The sequence below is a fragment of the Scatophagus argus genome, chromosome 17 (genome assembly GCF_020382885.2).
Source record: "Scatophagus argus isolate fScaArg1 chromosome 17, fScaArg1.pri, whole genome shotgun sequence".
NCBI lineage: Eukaryota > Metazoa > Chordata > Actinopteri > Scatophagidae > Scatophagus > Scatophagus argus.
Window position 1 is genome coordinate 17,812,724 of NC_058509.1, and position 19,655 is coordinate 17,832,378.

Below are 19,655 nucleotides of genomic sequence, written 5' to 3' on the forward strand. Positions count from 1 at the left end.
GGCACAGGACAAAGAAGTAGTACCAATAACACTGGAGGAAAGCAGTAAGAACAGAACAGTGCAGTGAAGCTAAATGTGCTTTAGATTGCTACAAATTTGCATTTATTCAGCCTGTTTATTTCAGATTACCTACGTTTTCTAGTTGTAGCTTCATCTCTGGCTGCATTTCCATGATTGATGCTTACCTCAGGCTAGTGTCGAGGCTGATAGCTCTTTGAGATGACTGAAGTAATGAGAGCCAGGAATCAGACCAACCTTGAGTATGGCAAGATTTACAAATGCATGGTTTAGCCTAAAGGTGATTTAAATCCAGTAGCTTTAAGGGTCCTGTCACCAGGTGAGGTGTTTAGCTTATCTCGGCTGCTGTGGATGAATGATATACACATTATTACTCATTAGAAAAACTGCATGTAACAATGGTGAATATGGTGGGTCAAAGCTGAATCAGGGAGTTAATCTGTAAAAACCACGATGAACGTTTAAAATGGATAGTTTGGCACTAAAGGAAATGCTACCAAACTCTCTATAAATACTGGTCAAAGTCAAAGCAGCAGAGGCCAAGATATCCTGACTTTCAGTTTCTAGTGAAGGTCAAGTTCCAAAAACACTGGATTCTACCTTTCTCATAATGCACTGCAACAGCATCTTGATGCTGCCTTCTATTTACCATGAAAAGAAGTCAGAGTTAGGAATGACAGCATTCCAGTAAAACAAGTGGAAAAACCAAGGTGGATGACCGTGATTTGTAACATGTCCACAGATGAAAGCTGGACAGTGCTGTGTGTATGACTGCTTTAATGACACGCAAGTAAGACAGAAGTGCAAATAAACAACATGTTCTAAAGCTTTCACTACTACTGAAGCATATAGCGAAGGCTACACGGGAATGGTTTAAAAACAAGAGAGAATTTGTGGCTGAACTTGAAAAAGGCTGTTCGCACCCGATCCCTGTGCAAGCTGACAGAGCTCGAGCAGTCCAGATGTGCAAGCCTGACTGAGACCTGCCCACACAGCCTCAGTGGTTGCAGCCTAAGGTTCACCTACTAAATACTAACTTGAAGGGGTGGATATTAATGCAATCTAATTTTATATTACATATCTTTAATTAACTGTCCTTACTTTGTAGAAATCTGGTTTTTCTGTAAATTTTTGTCAAAAAAAGGTTAATTATATTCACTATGATTTCATTTATAAAACAGCCAAGGGAGCAAATACTTTTTCATAGGCACTGTATGTAACTAAGGATTGCTCCTGATGATGTAATCAGAAAATAACCTCTGATGACATCACCAGGGTCATTTTCTGAGACTTCAAAAAGCTCCAGTCAGGGCTAGACATGACATTAAACATTAAACTTAGTCATATTTCTTATAAGTAAACTGACCTTGATGTGTAAAATCAAAAGGGATCTTCTTTAAGATAAGAAGTTTTTTGTTGTTGTTTCTTTTTGTTTGTTGTTTTTTTTTTTTTTAAGATGAAGCCACAGGAGCAAACTGTGCTGTAACAAGGGACCTCGTAAGCACAGTTTACCCTCTGAGAAGAGAAAATAGACCAGCCGGCTCCAGAGCCAGTGACTCCCACAGAGAGCATCAGCACCACAGGAACCCATTCCCATCGATCTGTGTTGAGACCTCCATCAAGCTCCCGCTAGGACACTCCGGCAAAGTGAAAATAATCTACTGGCAACAAAGTGCAACTAGGGTGAACGCTTGGAATCATTTTTCAATAAGCAGCAGTCAGATGATATTAACAACTTTCTTGTTTGGAGAAGTAAAGAAAGCTCAAGTTCATCGAGCATGAGGAATCACTGCAGGCTGCCAGGATGCTAATTTACAGCACAGACTTGATCTCACCAGGTGCAGACATGGAAATAAAATCTCAAGTGAACAAAAACATCTCATATTTATCAAAATGGAACATAATAGCATCTTAAATGAATATGAAGTGAAGAAAAGAAGATAACATTCGTACTTAGGTTGTCCATCAAATGAGTTTGGTGCACAGCTGCTTTATGAAAACTAAACCGTTTAATATGTAGCGACATGTAATCTCACAGGTAAACTTAATGAAATGACCGATAGAGTTTTTAATGTCTCATTTTCCAGAACTAGCAGGATGACTAGTGCTCATTTACACATGGACTATGACATATGGTCAGGGTTGGGCAGCAATGGATTACATGAAACTGGGATTATGTAATAAAAAAAAATCTCCATGTAATATATACTCAGTAACTGTCTCCAGTCCAAACTCCACAGACTCTATCCAATAGCTGTCAAAGTATTTCACTAAATCCAAAAAAAGAAAAGAAAAATCAACCCCGGGGTGTTTGCTAGAGAAAAGTCAGGGCCTCACTAAAGTCAGCTGGATTCATTGTCCGGAGTCCATGAATATCTGTACAAAATGTCTGCTCAGTCTACAATACTTGTTGAGATTTTTCCAGTTTCAGTGAACTGACTAACAAACTGGCACTGCCATCCCAAGAGCCATTCTGTTAGTGCTGCTACAAAGCTATGAGGTGGTTGTTGTCTTGTAAGACAGACTCAAGCCACAAAACATAATGATATCAGCTTAATGTGATGGCCTTTAGAGACACCAGCCTCTGGAAGCGTCCACTCTGTTAAAATAGAGGTGAACAGAATTGTGATCATCGCCTCAAACTGCTGAGAACAACGTCAAAAAACAACGTCCTGCTGACCTCACTCTAAGCATTTACTTCACACTGTTTTTTTTTTGTTAATAAAAACAGGTGATAACAACTTCTGTGGATTTTCCAGAGTGAAGGGGACAGACGTCTGTGAGGAGGACCACATAATAATTTCCATTCAGGGCCACTCTATTTGGAAGGAGGCTTGAATTTCAGAGAGAGATATTACAAAACCTGTGTTGCTTTGTACCACTAAAAAAAAAAAAAGAATTTTTTTGTGGAATTATAATTTTGGTCAACTGATCCCTGCAGAATTACCATATGTTCTGGCACAAATGCCTAGAGACTAATCGTGACTCAGAAACTAGGCTGAAGATTTAATGGTGCACTGCAGCAGAACCGGTTGCTGTGTGATTTAAGTGAGGTACAGTGAAATTGAGAAATGCAATTTCTATAAAATATGCTCAATTTGTTTTGCTGAATGACTGCAAAACACCACCAAAAACAACATACAATCGGTGAAAAAGACCTTCATTTACAAATTGTCACTTTGTTCTGAACATCTCTTCCTACCATTACAACATGAACACGGTTAAAACCATGAAATAAGCCATTAATCATACACCTGTTACGAAATTCATGCATTATGAATGAACAAATCGCGTTTAAAATATGCTCAATCACTGTATTGACTGCTGCTTGAGAAAATAAGCCATGAAATCATATGTCCTTGATGTATTGGAGATTTACATAATCCATAGTAAGTAATGGGAAACCCGAGGTATTACAGGTCATATGTCATCAAGAAAATTCAAATAGGTAAGCAGGCTTATTGACCCTCCTCATGGCTCTGGTTTTTGATGTTCGAATGAAAACATTGACAAAAAAACACCAAGCTGTTGAACCATCACTGAATTCTCTTTGGTAATGAGTTTCACTCTGTTGCCTGCCAGGAAGAGCAAAGGGCAACGCTGACCTCATCTATAGTGACACTGGTACATCCAGCTCTCCAATCGGTTCGTGTCAAAATGCAGCATAGATGGACCAGGTGTGTTTTCCCCAACTGTATGTCCACCCTCCACCCTCATGTGCGCACACGCTTATACACACGACAATCACAGTCTACATCACAGTCACATCTTTATGACTGCAGCAAACAATCCCTGTCAAGATTATAGTGTGTATTACTGAGCAGAGGACAACTGCTGAGCGGGAAGCAAAGTGGAGCTTTTAGCAGCCTTTGGCCTGTGTGGAGTATCAGATACACCACAGAGCGTGTCTATTTTATGCAAATTGACCCTTTGAAAACTTTTCGATAACCCTTGTATGCACCATATTATTTCCTTGCTTGAGTCAAATATGTTTCTTATGGTGCATTTAAATCGGTGGTTTTAAACAGACATGTGTTTGTTTTAAACACAACAACAAACAAAAGGTTATATACAATATAATAAATAAATGCAGAGAGTTTAGGGAGGACACAAAAAAACATGATGCTTTTTTTAAGTTATGATTTATTGTATGATCTATAATTGTAATTACCAACAGGAAGCTACAGTTTACATTCTTTTTTCTACCACTATGCCATTTGTAAAAAGCCTTATATTTTATAATGGCTGCTTTGAATGGGTTGATTCATAATGCACTCTCTTTTAGTGGATCATCCTGATGGCACATAAACTGGATGTAATGTGTGAGCGCGAGTCAAGAATCCCTGCAGAAAGACGTGCTGTACTGTAAATGGCAGTTGCTGCACAGTGGAATGGAAACTCTGACTGGCACGATAGGTCCAACAAAGACATCTGACTCATCTTCACAAAGCGGTTTCATTAGAGAGGACAGGTGATTCATTTATCTGTGAGGATGGTACACTCTTATATACTACTATAAAACAGCAGCATTTGACTCTACCATTATGTGCATAATCACACAGTCATGTGACGTTACACTTGACATTTGGGAAATGTATCTTTGATTTCCTAAAGTAAGTTCTCATTGACAATAGAGGCATTCATTTAGCAAAAAAACAGTGTTTTATGACCTAGACAGGAGTAACTCTTAAAGCTGTCCCATCAATATTTTTTATTTTAGCAACTGGATCAGATCATTATGTGTAAAGGAGTCAGTCATAATGATTATCATTCCACTCTGCAGTTCCCTCAACTCCAGTGTGTTATGCGTTTTAGCCCATTGTTTCGATTCTCCAGCCCACAAACTTCAACAAGCTCTCATCCACCTCTTTTCCAACAGTAGCAACAGGCAGCCATTTTTTAGCAAAAATAATACGATACTGAATTGGTGGAGACCAAAACAGAGCAAAGATGACAATGAATGTTGAACTGGTCAGGTGGGCTGAAACATGAATCCAAATAAATGATGTCTAACTAGGCAAATGTTTGCAAAATACTTTATTAGCCTATAAAATGTCTGTGTTTTTTTTCAGCCTGTTCTGCTGAAGTATAATGAGGCATGCAAGTACATGTTTAGATTACATTTTTATGTAAGCACAATATGAACATATGTTCATTATATCATTATTTTCTATTCCTTTAAACTTTTTAAACCATAACGTACTGTTACTTGCTTCTCATTCTGTTCCATATCTGTTATCATTATATGAATTTGTTAATCAAATAGAAAACAAGTGAAAAGGCTTAATTTTAATAATCTAAAAAGATGTTTCATTTAATTATTGTTTGTAGCAAATATATTCATCATTAAGAAGCAACTGTGGTTTTGTCTGTTATTTAATGTGGCCTTGAAGGGCTGCTCACCTTGATTAAATACCGAGTTTCGGGAGGAGTTTTGACAAATGTTTTGGCCACAGTCTTACTGCTGTTTCGGGGGCTTTCTTTCTTGTGCACGCCAAAAAGGAAAAATATGCCAAATTGCAGTTAAAGTTTGGCACAATTTAATATCACTGGTCTCAGTCTTCAAACATCCAATATCGCTCGTACGCTAAACTGCCAATCTACTGTATATACACATGTTGATGTTTCCAGATATTTAGCAGAGATGACTTTCACCTTTTAAGCTGTCTTTAGTCTCCCGGCAACATGAGCGACTCAGCGCTGTGAGAGAGGTAGGTATATATACGCACTGCTGCATGCTGCGGCTGCTTTTTTCCCTCCGAGCAGAGTTGAGAACACCTTGCACTCACCACATGCTGTCATCACTAAGTGTCACATTCGGTGCAATTAGTCACAAGAATAAATACAGTCAACCTGCAGAGTCAACCTGGATGGAGGGCTGCTGATGGGGGGGGGGGGGGGGGGGGGGTGCTTACAGCCTGAGCTGGACAACCGACACGGGCCTCTCAAGACAGCTGGTCTGACATGTGCTAACAGTATCACAGCTGGGCTCCAGTTTCAGACCTTTTGTCTTTTGCCGGAGGTCTGGGGGTTTATGCAGGCTTGATGATAATGATTATGAGCATCTGAGCATGGATTACCACCAGAAGTTTCCTAAAACTGGAGATTTTACTCTGTTCAGCCTATTATCAATAAAGCAAAGTCAGGTGAGGCCTCCAGCTGAAGATTACAGACTTTTTTTTTTAATCCACCATGAGTAAGTATGAAGCCTCAGATTCTCAGTTTAAATCTACACCTGACATTCTGCCTTTTTCTAACTGTAACAATGACTGTTATTACCACAACTTCTACTGCTGACACTGCAGCTGCCATTACCACTACTGCTGCTATCACATCTACTATTATATTATTTTTCTTATCACACAGGAATTACACAATATCTACCTGACTAACATTCAAAGATAAGAATTTTGGTTCTTGGTTGCTACCGTACTCCAGAGCCTCATTCTGTAAGGAGGATGATAAGCTTAATAGCTACAAAAATTCATTTGTGTTGTAATATTAATTGTATTATAAGTAAGCTTTTATTCTACTTTAAATTCAAACATTCTGAAACTTTCTTGTCAAAATCAGAATGACAAATACAATAATTACATCACATTTAAACCAAACTATTATATTTCACTTTCTATAAGTTAAATATCCTTAATTTCACAGGGTTCCCTCTGGAATTGTTCTTCCGGCTATTGAGGTAGATTCAAGAACAAATACAAGATAAACATTAAAAAAATAAAGAATAAAAAGAAGTGTGTTTCAATTTCCTATAAAAAGGCTCATTAAAACCATGAAATATCAGATACGATCACATACCATTAGATTATTATTATTCTTTTGAACTAAATTTTTCTCCAGTATTGTAAAGATGCAGTACATGGTTGGTGATAGGTGATTTTTTCATTTGAACTGTGTTTGCCTACAGCAGCTTCTACAAAGTGTTCGTCATAACCTTTATAGCATCACGTGTTTGACAAAGTGGTGAACCTCAGTCCAACTGAGCCTTTTGAGGATGTCCCATTCACACCCAACCATGATATTATCACCTGTTACCAACGAACCTGTTTACCTGTGGAAAGTCCAAATAGGTGTTTTCCCTGTGCCAGCCACATTTACAACAAGCAAGTATTTACAAAATGTTGATGAAGTAAAGCATTAAATCTGTTGACTTTGTACTGCTTTAAATTGGGTGTATATATGTCTTATATGTCTTGTATTGTTATTACCTCTGCTGTTTCTACTGTTATTACTGCAAATACCACTATTACTAAAACAGCTACACCTTCTCCTGCTTTTTCTACTGTTACTATTATGGGTACAAATACTGCAGCCATACTTGTCATTTCTACCACCTCTATATACAAGAACTGTATGTACTACTGCTGTTGCCACTAATATTGCCATTATTCCGATTGTAGCTCTTAAAAACTTTACTTAGTTGACTTAACAACAACAGCATCCTTGAAGCCTTAAATCACTTTCGACTTTCTGTGTACATTTTTACTTCTTATTCTTTCACACTGAGCTATTTACTTTGCTTCACATTTCTCATCACATGCTATTCTGTTGTGTTGATGTCTAAGACATTTTTGTCCTGTGAAAATAAGATCTGCTATTTATTTTAACCTAAAATAATAACTACAGCGACACAAGGTGGTTCACACAAGGGCAGACTGCTGTGAAGTCATGTATATAACACTGTTTGTGCTGATAGGCTCTCCGTTTGTTTTGTTTCGCTACTGGTTTACTGAGCTTTTCCTTTTCTTTGTCACCTGTCTAATACTGCATATATCGTATCCTGCTAATACAACTGGTTGTCCAGTTAATTAAAACACTGGAAAATTCAACAGCTGCAAAAAGAGTCTTGACAATAAAGTAGAGCTCTTCATATATTTAGCAAACAGATGATCAGTGTGTGTGTTCCTATGCTCAGAGCACACACTGAGGTGGCCCTTACAGGACTGTGGCTGCTCTATTCATACATTTCTTCAGGGGTATTTGGTATTTCTTGCAATTTATCCTGCTGTAAACGCGCACATCTAGCAGAGAGCGTGTAGCAGCACATATCATAATAGACATCTTTGCACCATTTTGAGTGTCCCACAACATTTAATTAGTTTTCACAAACAGCCCATAGTTGACACAGTCCAAATTGTTTCCTTATCTTTGCAGCAGACTTTCATTTTCGCACAAAGCTACTTTCTTTCACTTCTTGCGGTGGAAATGATTATTTGAAAAATCTATTGATACACTGCAGAAGAATAAATCCAGTTTCATTATTTCTGAGAGGAAAATTTCCTTCTAAAGCATCAGCAGGTGAAAGGATGAGGTGATAAATCTCATACTGTCTGCTGAACAGTATATTTGAGCACACTTTTCCAATCATTGAGTGAACTCATCAAATCAAAGCTCCACTGGCTAAAGATATGGATGGCTGGGTCATACTAACACTAACTGCAAATAATTCTTAGCTTTGAATTTAACCTTCTTGGAGTGCCAGATAAAACTGGTCTACCTTACGAAGTCTGGACAGTCAAACAAATCATAGAGAAGATATCAAACTGACATTAAGACACTTTTCTGTGATTGTCTTAAGTTCATGGTCTGGGGAATCCAGAAAATTCCATCTGTACCAAACCTAAAGTGATATGACTCAGTACTGAACATCTTGTTTCAGCAAAAGTATGATCTGATGGCCATTTTGTCCATTTGTAGCTCCTCTTTTTGTGGAAAAAAATGCCCTCGAGTTTATAGAAAGTTACACTTTGTTTTTCGATTCAGACACCCAGGATAAGTCAGGTAAGATTTTGTATTTTTCTAGCTGTCAACAACTATAGTGAAAAGTCAAAAAACAGTAATATGTAAGCATGTCTATAAAATACACGGCAGACTTCAAGTTTAATTTAGACTAGAAGAGCAGCTGGGCATTGTAGTTTTTAGCAAGCGTTATTTACACAGGAGGAAATTGTGCATTTGGTGGGGACTATTTTCAGCCGTGGACTGATACACATTTGGCACTTTGCAGTTACTATTTACAGCAGCAGAAGAATGTATGTCCAATGTATTACTGGAATGTTACACTCCAACAAGATGGATCAGGGATGTGTTTTGGATTTTTTTTTTTTTTTTTTGGGCAACAATGCAGCTCTGTGGCTCAGAGGAGTAAGACATATTGGATACAGAAATTCAGGATTAGTTAACTGTTGGATTGTGGTCTTTTCATAGAGTTTGTTGACAATAAGAGAAATATAGAGTAACATCAGACTTATCTTTTAAGATGAGATATGGTTTCTCAATCATCATTAGATGAAAGTTTGTCGAATGTATGCAAAATGCCATATTAAATAGTCTGATGTTCAGTGGAATAAACTGTGTGCTACTGTTGTTTCACATGATTGACAACTCTGCAAATGTGTAAAACAACCCTTCCGGAGTTTTTAATCATAATTTGCCTGACTTTATTCACTGTAATGGTAAAATCGTGCAGTTTTAACTGGGCACACTCCAGATGAAAGCTTACAAACAATAAAATGACCTCACATTCATTTCCCTTGTGTCTTCAGCACCTCTGAAGTGTGTTTCTGTTTGTAATGGGTGTATAATTTGGACCTGCAGGCAGAGAACTGACTGAACTGACTTGTTCTGCCAGAGTTGCTTTAGCTACCTTTTCTTTATTGCAACAACCAAATAAATGCAGTCGCTCACATGAAATAATCCCCAGCCTGTCCAACTGTCAAATGTCTAATTCCGTTAGCATGTATGAAAACAGGCAGTGGAACAAGGGCCAATCCTGCACGTTTTGCAGAAAAAGTCTGACTGTGCCCTGAACTGTTGCTGTTGCTTCTGTTTAGAGGACGATAATGCATGAAATGCGGCCCGTTTCCTGACAGAGAAGACACAGTCCGCTGCAGCAAATGTAACCACTTCACAGAACATGAATATTACAATGGCTCTCGTTGCTGTAGCCTAGAAACAACAGTGGATCCACCTTCGCTGCTCTGTGCGCTCGTCCCTTTTAAGCGTTGCCTGGCAAACTGGAGGACAGGCCCGGTGCATTAGTGTCCCCCAGCTAAAAGTCCTCATCTCGAACAACAGCGTCTGACTTCCATAATGGAGGGAGCGCGTCTCTGTGATCTCTGTGCGTAAAGTGAAGTTTCATTCCAAATGTTGCGCCGAGCTCATCATCTGAACTCTTGACTGAAAGGTTGACTTTGAACTTGTTTTTTTGGTCGTAGTGCCGAGCACATTTGAATTATTTCACTTAATCCCAACTCGATTCACTTAAGCTTTGCTCAGTGTGGCGGTGATTAAAATGCAGAAGGGATGTGGTTTGACTGTGAAACGTAAACAAAGAGAAAGTCGGTGCAGCCTTCCTTCACAGCTTGAAATAAATCTTTATGACGCAAACGCACAATGATAAGCAGCGTAAAACTGATGTAGTCTACGGTATGTTTCCTGTGTGTGTGTGTGTGTGTGTGTGTGTGTGTTGGGGGGGTCATTATCAAATGAATGCATTTCTGAAAGCTGAACTCATTTGTCCTTGATCACCACTACACACTCATCTTTTGCTCATTTGTAGTCACTTGTAGTAAAGCGGTGTTACGTAGCACTTTGAACACACACCGCTTGTTTGTGTCACAGCCCCTCAGACGATGCTTAAACCTCACGTAAATCTAAGATATAAACAAATACTGCAAATGCTAAGCACTAAAAACAAAACACAAAGCAAAACACCGCACTCATGTAAAACGTGAACCAGGATCAGCAGAAGTGGCGTCAGATTTGAGTGTCTGAACTGTCGTCGTGTCTGCCAGCTGAACTCAGTGGAGCTGTCCATTCAGCACCACGACACAACACACACTCCTGATCAGTCCCGCTCCCGGAGCCTCGTTATCCTCCCTGCACAAACTCTATGTCTTCTTTCTAAATCGTCCACGTCCAACACCCCGAAGCGCCTTATACTCTGTCACGCTTTGAGCTGCATCTCTGTGACGCACAGCCAAAGTTGAATCGCATACTACAAGCTGCAGCAGAGGAAACGTGTAATGAAAGGTCTTCTGCGGGCGCTGCGTCATCCTTCACTCTTATCCCTCCTATATTTGTTTGTTTTGGGTTTTTTTTTTCCAAAGTGATCCAAATATCCCCACGTTGTTTGACCGTGGCGACTCAAAGCTGTACCCACTCAGTCCAACTCCCTTTGGAGCAGAGAGTGAGTACTGCAACATGTTGCTTAGAAAAACTTTTATCTTAAGACTTGCGGTACATTTTAAATGTTTGTAATCAGACCGGATTGTTTGTGACTGCTGTGAATGTGAACATGTGCTTCCGCCTACTGCGTGCAGGTCGCTTTATTGCCCTGAAAATGTAATTGTCCTCATAATATATCATGTCCTGTTGCGCAGCAGTGATAATCCACGGACAGTGAGACGCACCTGTTATGATTAAGGAGGCTCAGTTAGAACTGGACTCACCAAAAGAGGCTGAGACTTACCAATGGTGGTTATAACGGTGATGGCAAAGTAAAACGAGCCTGCGAATTTCCACTGCACCCCTGCTCTGTGGGGCTCTGCCTCCATGATGATGGTCTCCAGTTTTCGGTAATCATCCTCGCTGATGTTATATTTCCCCTGGAGTCGCTTCTCCTCCGCTTCCAGCTGCTCTTTTTCTCGCATCTCGAAGTCGGACTCCAGGGCGTCAAAGACGGCGGCCCCGACGAGCAGGTATGTAAACGTGCAAATGATCAGGGACAGGGTCCGCACGTTTTGCCGCTTCATGGCCAACAGGAACCGGCGACCGAGGGGCTCATGTCCCCTCGGATTCCCTGGGAAGGCGCAGCAAGCGTGTGGAAAGCCGCGTGGACAGCGCCTGGAGGCGGAGGCGCAGAAAGGTGCGCTCCGGTGATTGTGTCCGCGGTGGACGCCGGAGTCTGAGCAGCGGTGGAAATCCCCCGCCTTGTGGTGATCCCGATGACAGAAGCCAAGATCCTGCTCCTGGTTTGCAGAGAGACACAAGAGACTGCTCGATCGCCTGGACCAGGAGCCCTGCAGCCGAAAGACCCTGCGCAAGACCTGCCCAAACCAAGTCCTCCCGGTGCGCAGTGCCATCAACAAGCTGCTCCCAAGACCGCCTGTTGTTCTCTGTTCTCGAGTGAACTATGCTGATCTGAATAAATTCTCCCAGCCAAATAAACGATCCTTCTTTCTTTCTTTTCTTTGATGCTCCACTCTCACTTTGTCTGTGACGTGATTTAAAAAGTCCAGTAAACGAGCATCTGTCCGCATGTCTCTAAGTTTCAGCTAACACAAACCCGCTCATTGTAACCTCGTCAGGCTATTTTTAACAGCACTTCCTCACATAAAGAAAATCCCATTTCTGTGAACTGTTCCTCACAAACAGAGGACATCCTCATCAGAAATGTGCTGAGTCGTCGATTAGACGGGAGGCTCACAGAGCATCGCAGAGGAACATCAAGTTAAGAACTGTTACTTTCACAGTGTGCACAGTCCAGACATTTCCATCAGTCCAACAGTTTCACAGCCTTATTCCCCGTTTCAGCTGCTTTGCTCCAGGATCAACTCACAACTCCTTACAGGAGCAACAACAACAACGACAACAACAAAAATATCCCACGCGCGCCACAAATCACCGTAGACAACAAGTACCATCACAAGAAGGACTTTCCTCAAATTTACATCAGTTCTCGCAGGTGTGGAGGACGGAGCGCACGGGAAAGAAGACACTTTAGAGCAGGAATAAATTCACGCAAGGCTACAGCGCGCTCCCTGCCCGCAGTGGCACCCACAGTGCTCTGTTGCGCACATCCAACCCCCCTCTGCCGTACTGTCTGCTGAGCAGTTTAAGCTGCTTTTGGAAAAAAGGTGGTGGTGGGGGGATACATGCGTTGTCCCGTAGTGCGGGGGCTTCTGAGTTTGATGCGTGTCACGAACTGCTCGTATTTTGAAGACTCCACGTTTTATGTGTCCACACACTCCAGACTCTGATCGGTGGGCGTTGCTCCTCCTGTCCTCCGTGTTTTTTTCCCCTCTGTTTCCAAGTGTCACGAATCATACAAATTGTGGCCTGAGTATTATATATCCGCTTATTCTTGGAAGCTTTTCTCTTGGGTAAAGAAAACAAAATCTGCTGGGGCGCAAGTGACTGCATAACCCGGTCTCCACACTGCGCGACCCCTCCCACAGTGACCACTCCTACTCATTGTATTGACAGAGACAGTTTACTGCCATGGACCCAGCAGTGCTCCTTACATTCCGGGTGGGGGGAAAAAAGCGCTCCAATCCGGGTTCAGCTGCGCAGGCTGCTGCGCTGTCCACGGTGCTGAGCGCGCTGGGTGCAACCCGAGATGTTGCACACGCATAGGGACACATCTCATGCAACAGGGAGGAGTAAACACCAAGAGAGCCTTATGGACAATCCAACCTGAATAAAAATAAGGCTGAAATACCGCCAGATCACATCAGGTAACTGCAAGCACAGATCCTTAACAGGCCCAAAGCTCCAGGTTCACAGTGGAGCAAGCAGCCCAGTGGTAATTTGATTAATTGTTAAATGCTTTTGATAATACTGTAGCAAATCACAAACAGAAGTGATATGAGACTTAGAGAAACTAATGATCAAGACCTGATTGTGAGGCCTCATCTTGTAGGGGCCCGAAAACTTCATTTTAAGGCCTTTACTTTTTCAGTTTGCAATGAAAAAGGCAGCTTCAAGTCAGAAATAATGTGTCAATTAGTTACCCTTGTTGGGGTTGTCTATTTGTACTGAACTATATTATATTGACAGGGGAGGAAAAATATTAAACATCAATATTGGAGCCAAGCTGGAACTTACAGTTTGTATGTGCTTATATTGTAGCATCACAACATAGCCTTGAAGCTCCCAGCATGCACTGGGCCAGCAGACTGATAGACAAGTCTTGTTTTGCTTGTGTTTCTCCATTGGTGCTACTGTGATCTACACAGTGCTTTTCCACAGTCCTGCTTTTGTTGCACAATCACTTATTGAGATTAAATGTCCGAGTGATGTGTGACCTGCCCCTCAGTGTGATTTCATATGGTAGGCTGACTCAGGTTCAGCGGGGCCCACAGTTCATTTTTGCCTCAGGGCCCCAGAGGAGATGAAGCCGGTCCTGCAGTGTCACACCCTGCAGCGTGTGCGTGTGTGTGTGTGTGTGTGTGTGTGTGTGTGTGTGTGTGTGTGTGTGTGTTGGGGGAAGTAGTATTATTATTTTTTTTGTGGACAACAGGACTTTGCACCAAATCTGAAGAGGATGTTCCTCAATCGGTTGTAAACCTCTAAGTGCTCTTGAGCAAGGCACTCAGTCCCCGCAGCTGCAGGACTGTGGTTATGTAACTGACACATGATCTTGACAGCTGAATTTTTACCTCCTGGCATCAACAGAGGACAGGATTATGACAGGAATTCTAGAGATTTGAAAAGGCGTGCTCCTTTCTCCTAAACTTAAAGGTTACAGGCTTAGTTGTGTTATTTATTTATTTTTTTTTTAATAAATCCAATTTTGTTTCATCAAGATTGATTCTGCACTGTGTATTTGCTCGTCCTCGTCAGAATGTCTCTGTGTCTGTTCAAATCATGTGAAGTTGTAAAGCACAGTGATGAAGATCAAGTGACTGAAAGCTATAAAACTGAATGGATCGTCTGGTAAAATGTTGTTTGTTTTGATCACCGAATTCATTTGATTTGCAGTCTGTGTCGATCAGTCAAAACTTGAACAAAAAAGACAGAAAGGAAAAAAAACACTCTGTATACTCCGAACACACACACACACACACACATAGCTACATACAGGTATCTAAATATACTCAAAGGATAAGTAGTTTCAACGAAAATTTGCATTAACATCAACCTAAAACAAACCCATACTGTGCATATTTAATGCCAGTGATTAGTCATCATGTTCTCTTACCTTGTCTCACTTTTACCAGGAGTTAATTAGAGAATAAATAAATAAAATCATATCCTGACCTCCCGACTGTGCTCAGACTGGTAGCTATAGAGGCTGGGACAAAACCTCAGCCGTGTTTCTTTTATTTTAGAAATGTTTAAAAATTCCAGACCTCAAGTCTGATATTAAGGAACTGCGACAGAGTTGGTGATAGAAGACAAAATTAACTTGAATAAAAGTTCATTTAATTGGGCTATTTAGGAGTTGGGTCTTCCTGTTTGGGAGTAATTTGCTCTTTCATAATCACATTCTATCTTAAACGCCTTTTTACATAAGAACTTTATGGAAAGAAACAACATCTTCATGTGGAGCGAAGTAAATGATTAGAAAAGAAAATGCAAAAGCATTTTATTAACTTCCGAATTACGAATGTTTCATTGTGTGTGTGTTTTGTTTTGTTCGATTTCCACTTCTAAAGGTTTTCCACAAAACGCTTGAGGGATTCCGTTTTGCTGCCTGACTCATTTCAGGTTTGAAATGAAACACGGCAAATAGTCCATCTTTTCCGTGACAACACACTTGTGTGTGCACAGATATGAAGACAAACAGGAAGAGGCACGCCTCAGTAAGAAGCTGGGCGCGTGCAGTAGCCGCACATCAACCACAGCGTTTCATAAATGCAGCCATTTAGGAGTCTAAATAGCTCCACTAATCAACAGCGTCTGGATATGCAGCCACTCTATATTTAGCTCCCCTTTCTCACATCTCGAGTCCCTGCTCAGCCCACCTACAGAACTCCTAATGCATTTCTGGAGAAGCTCAGAGAGAAAAGTTTAATAATGGCAACTGTTTCCATGGTAATTACACCAAACTTACAGTATGACGGCTCTGCTCACCACACAGGCCTGCACAGACACAGAAAAATCCTCCTGAAGGCTGGGTGATGGCGAAGTTTCTCTACACGTGATCTGAACTGACAGCAGGAACATCAGACATGAACAACTACGAGTGCTGAGTGGGAGAAGCTGGAGTTTCAGAGCACAGCTGGATTAACTGGCAAACTACAGTGTGGAGGTACATCTTTGGCTTTTTGCAGATTTGTACTGTATATTGCAGGCAGCCAATCAAACATTTTTTTCTATGAGAGTACAGTTGTGAATATGGTTTGTTTTCTGGGGTTGTCACTGTAGTATTGGGGTTGTAACATATGAATAGACTTTATTAATACAGCGCATTTCATACATAAAGTCTGTGCTGTGAACAAAACTCAAAAGTAAAGATATTGTGCTAAAATTTAAAAGTGAAAGTCAGTCATACAAATAGTATTTGAGTAAAAGTGTTAAAGTATTAATATTATTGTATTTATGTTTCAAAAGTACAAGGAAATTGTCCATATATTCCTATACATGTATATACAGCATACTACAAGTCAGTTAATTTATTTTATGCGTATTTTAATGATTCGCACAAATAATCTTAAGATAAACATATGAAATGAGTGTATTATAGTATCAAAAGAGAAAAATTTAAAATTAAAAGCAAAATGAATAGCAAGATCACAAAAATAAGTGCTTTCTGTTTGTCAACAGAGGTGACTCATCTGAATGTGTGTTGGGACTGCATTCCAAACCTTTGGTGCATAACAACTTTTGTAGTTCATTTTTGGAACAATCAGCAAGTCAGTGCTACAAGGCCTAAGGGGACAGTGGGGAACAGATTCAGCTAGCAATCAGAACGTGCGAAGGTGCTGAACCATTAAAAGCCTCATAAACAAGTGAAAGAATATTAAAGTGAGTCCTGACAACGCTCAGCAACACAGACGGCCAGTGTAATCATATGAACACTGGAGTAATATGTTCACTGCTGCTCACTTCTCCTGGTTCTTGTGAAGACCCTGGCTGCTGCAGCCTATTTATATATTTTAGTTCTTAATTCATTCTTAATTATGAATAAACTGTGCTACAATAATCCAGATGAGAAGACACAAAGCATGACTCATCTTTTTGGCACCTTCCAGCGTAAGGTCAGGTCAAACTGAGTCTGTCCGAGTCAAGAGATATTCTGACTTTGTGGTGAAATAAAAAACTAAGTTACGCAAGCAACATGTCAAAGCAAAGATATTCAAAGAAAGCACAGACTGAAGATTTGACAAACTAGCATTAATGAACGCCAAACGACAGTCCATTTGACAACCATCAGCGCACCAACAACAGCTCACACTACAGTATCAGAGACTGCATTCTGTTTGCACCAAGCAGCTGAAACACAACACAGAACTGGGAAATGTTGCCTGGATTTCCTTTGCGGATGACAGTTTCCTTCAAGTGTTATGATTTTACTTCAGACAGACAGGTTGGAAACACAAAAAGTGAGCTTTAACAATAAAAACAAAACAAATCCAGAACATTAAAACTATCAGGTGAGGAAACAGAGGACTAAAGAAGGGAGGTTCATCAGGAACAAGTGAAACTAATCAGGGAAATCACAAAGGCGGATAAAAACCACAATGGTCGATGTACAATGCATACCTCTTAGATCCGTGTCCTCCTTGATCCCGACTTGCTCATGAAAACGCTGGTGAAGATAATCTCGCGATATCAAGGCGACCGCAGCTTCAGAGCCAGGTGGCCACAATCACTGGAGGAAAACGCTTGCTGCTAGAAGATGATTCAACAACATGACGTCATCCTTGTTTATACTCAGCATCATCATATTCTCAGTTGGCTCAATTAAAAAAGGGACCTCTTGTGCTTATTTCCAGCTCCACACTTTTATTCTGAAAGGGTAACTTTGCACTGCTCACCAGCTGTTTTAGCTCCTGTCATTTTAAAAGTCCAGTGAACAGGATTTACACATAGTCTGTAAAGTGTTAGAGCAGGCTATCCTCTGATAATTAAAACAATTAGAGATTGTGCACAAACTGATTTATGGAACTGACAGAACATTTTAATAAATCCCAATTGGATCTGACAGGATGTGTGTTTCTGTGACTTTGTCTACGGACGAGGCTCAGTTCATCTCGAGCAAGCCTGTTGACAACAAGTGGAAAACATTACATAACATAACACATGAAAGAAACCTTCAAAATAAAGCAGGAAATCGCTACAACCCAAAACAACAATGTCAAGATATTTTGCCAATTAGAAACAGAAAAGGTTGGCTGCCAAACTGGCAGTGTGGAGAGACTGTTACTACAACACGACACAGTCGCTGAGGGGGCACTCAGGTCCTGAGATGGTTGTGCTGCTTTTGCTTTTTAATGAGGTTTTCTGTTTGTACAAGTACAGGTGAGATAGTAAGCTGCTTGTTGGTGCAGTGTGTATTAAGCTCGCTTTGCTCCGATTGGTTTTCCTTTGGCTTTGTTGTTTTGGTGTGTGGCAACATCTCAGCTGTCACGTTTTTACTCTGAGAGCTTATCACAGGGCGTGTTCTGGCCTCTTATGTTAAACCAGTTTTAATGATCTGGTCGTAATACTGATAATAAAAGAGAAATACTTCACGGCCTCACAGTGGGGGCACAGCAAGGTTCTGGGCTCACATGCTGGACGGTTCTTCCCTCCCTGGGCGCTCGGGGGGAAAATCATGGAAAATGTAGACTTTGAAAAACAACACAAAATACCTAGACCTATATATTTTCTCACAGGCCTGCCTGAATGTCTGACGTGTTGTGGTGTTGTGTAGCAAAGCATCATACATCATCCACACATCAATACCAGCAACACTAACAAGGTGTCTATGACAGATTGCTTCACAGCAAGTAATATAAATCAATAAATAAAGAATTCAGTGACTTTACTGACTCATAAATATGACATGAACTCCTTTCTTATATGAAAGTTTACACTTTGTATGATTCCTTCTTCGGACAACCGTCGGTGAAGACCATGAGATGTGGCCGAAAGCACGAGAAAAAGCTTTGTGTTGAAATCTTTCTTCTTTTTTTTCAAACATTAAATAAATAAACTGAGTTTTGTCATTTTGGTTTGGGATTACCTGAAACAAAGGTGCATATTCTGACACACATTAGATTATGCACCCACTTACATAAGCCGCAGTCACATTGCAGACTTCATGTTTGGTGTCTTTCATACTTACCCGGCCGTGTGCCGTGGCAGATACAGCATTAATTGAGTTGGAGAGTCGCAGTGGATCAGTAAACATGCAGGATTCCTGTGCGTTTCACTGCCAGGCTGCCTCCCTGCAGTGCTACAGGCGTGAGAGCCAAAGAGCAATGCAGATGTCAAATCGCTCGTCTTTCTTCGGCACACACACTAATTCCCACCCCACACACACACACACACACACCCTTCAACGCTCCACTCCTGACATCATTTACATATCAAGGTTGCAGATATATATGAATGGACATGACTTACCACTTAATACTGAGAGAAAGGAGAAAGGGATTTAATTGAACTGTGGCTTCTTGGAGATTCATTTGCATGAATGTTTTTTTTTTTTAATGCAAAGTGAGACAGAACTGTCTCCAGAAGAGCTTTAGGGCATTTCTCGGTCACTAAATGAAAGGCTCTTGTTTGCTCTCAAATATCTCATTTTCCTCGCTACCTAATATGAGGCGCTGGGGGAGGGGAGATGCATCAGCACAGATTGATGGATGATTATTTGGGTGATTACAATCAGAATTACAGCTTTGCTGCAAGGTAACGGTGTCTAATAATGAGGATTTTCTGATAAGGAACTTTGTTTAAACCCGAGACAA

At 40.7% G+C, this 19,655-nt stretch overlaps 1 protein-coding gene across 1 annotated transcript in view; it reads right to left on the minus strand.

The window, feature by feature from the left end:
• The window catches only part of kcnk9 (potassium channel, subfamily K, member 9), a 34,006-nt gene extending 21,485 nt beyond the window's left edge, over nt 1-12,521 (minus strand). The window contains exon 1 of the mRNA XM_046418316.1: nt 11,504-12,521. Within this exon, the coding sequence (XP_046274272.1) occupies nt 11,504-12,116 (613 nt within the window). The 5' untranslated portion in view covers nt 12,117-12,521. The remainder of the gene's footprint in view (nt 1-11,503) is intronic.
• Between the last annotated feature and the right edge of the window lie 7,134 nt (nt 12,522-19,655).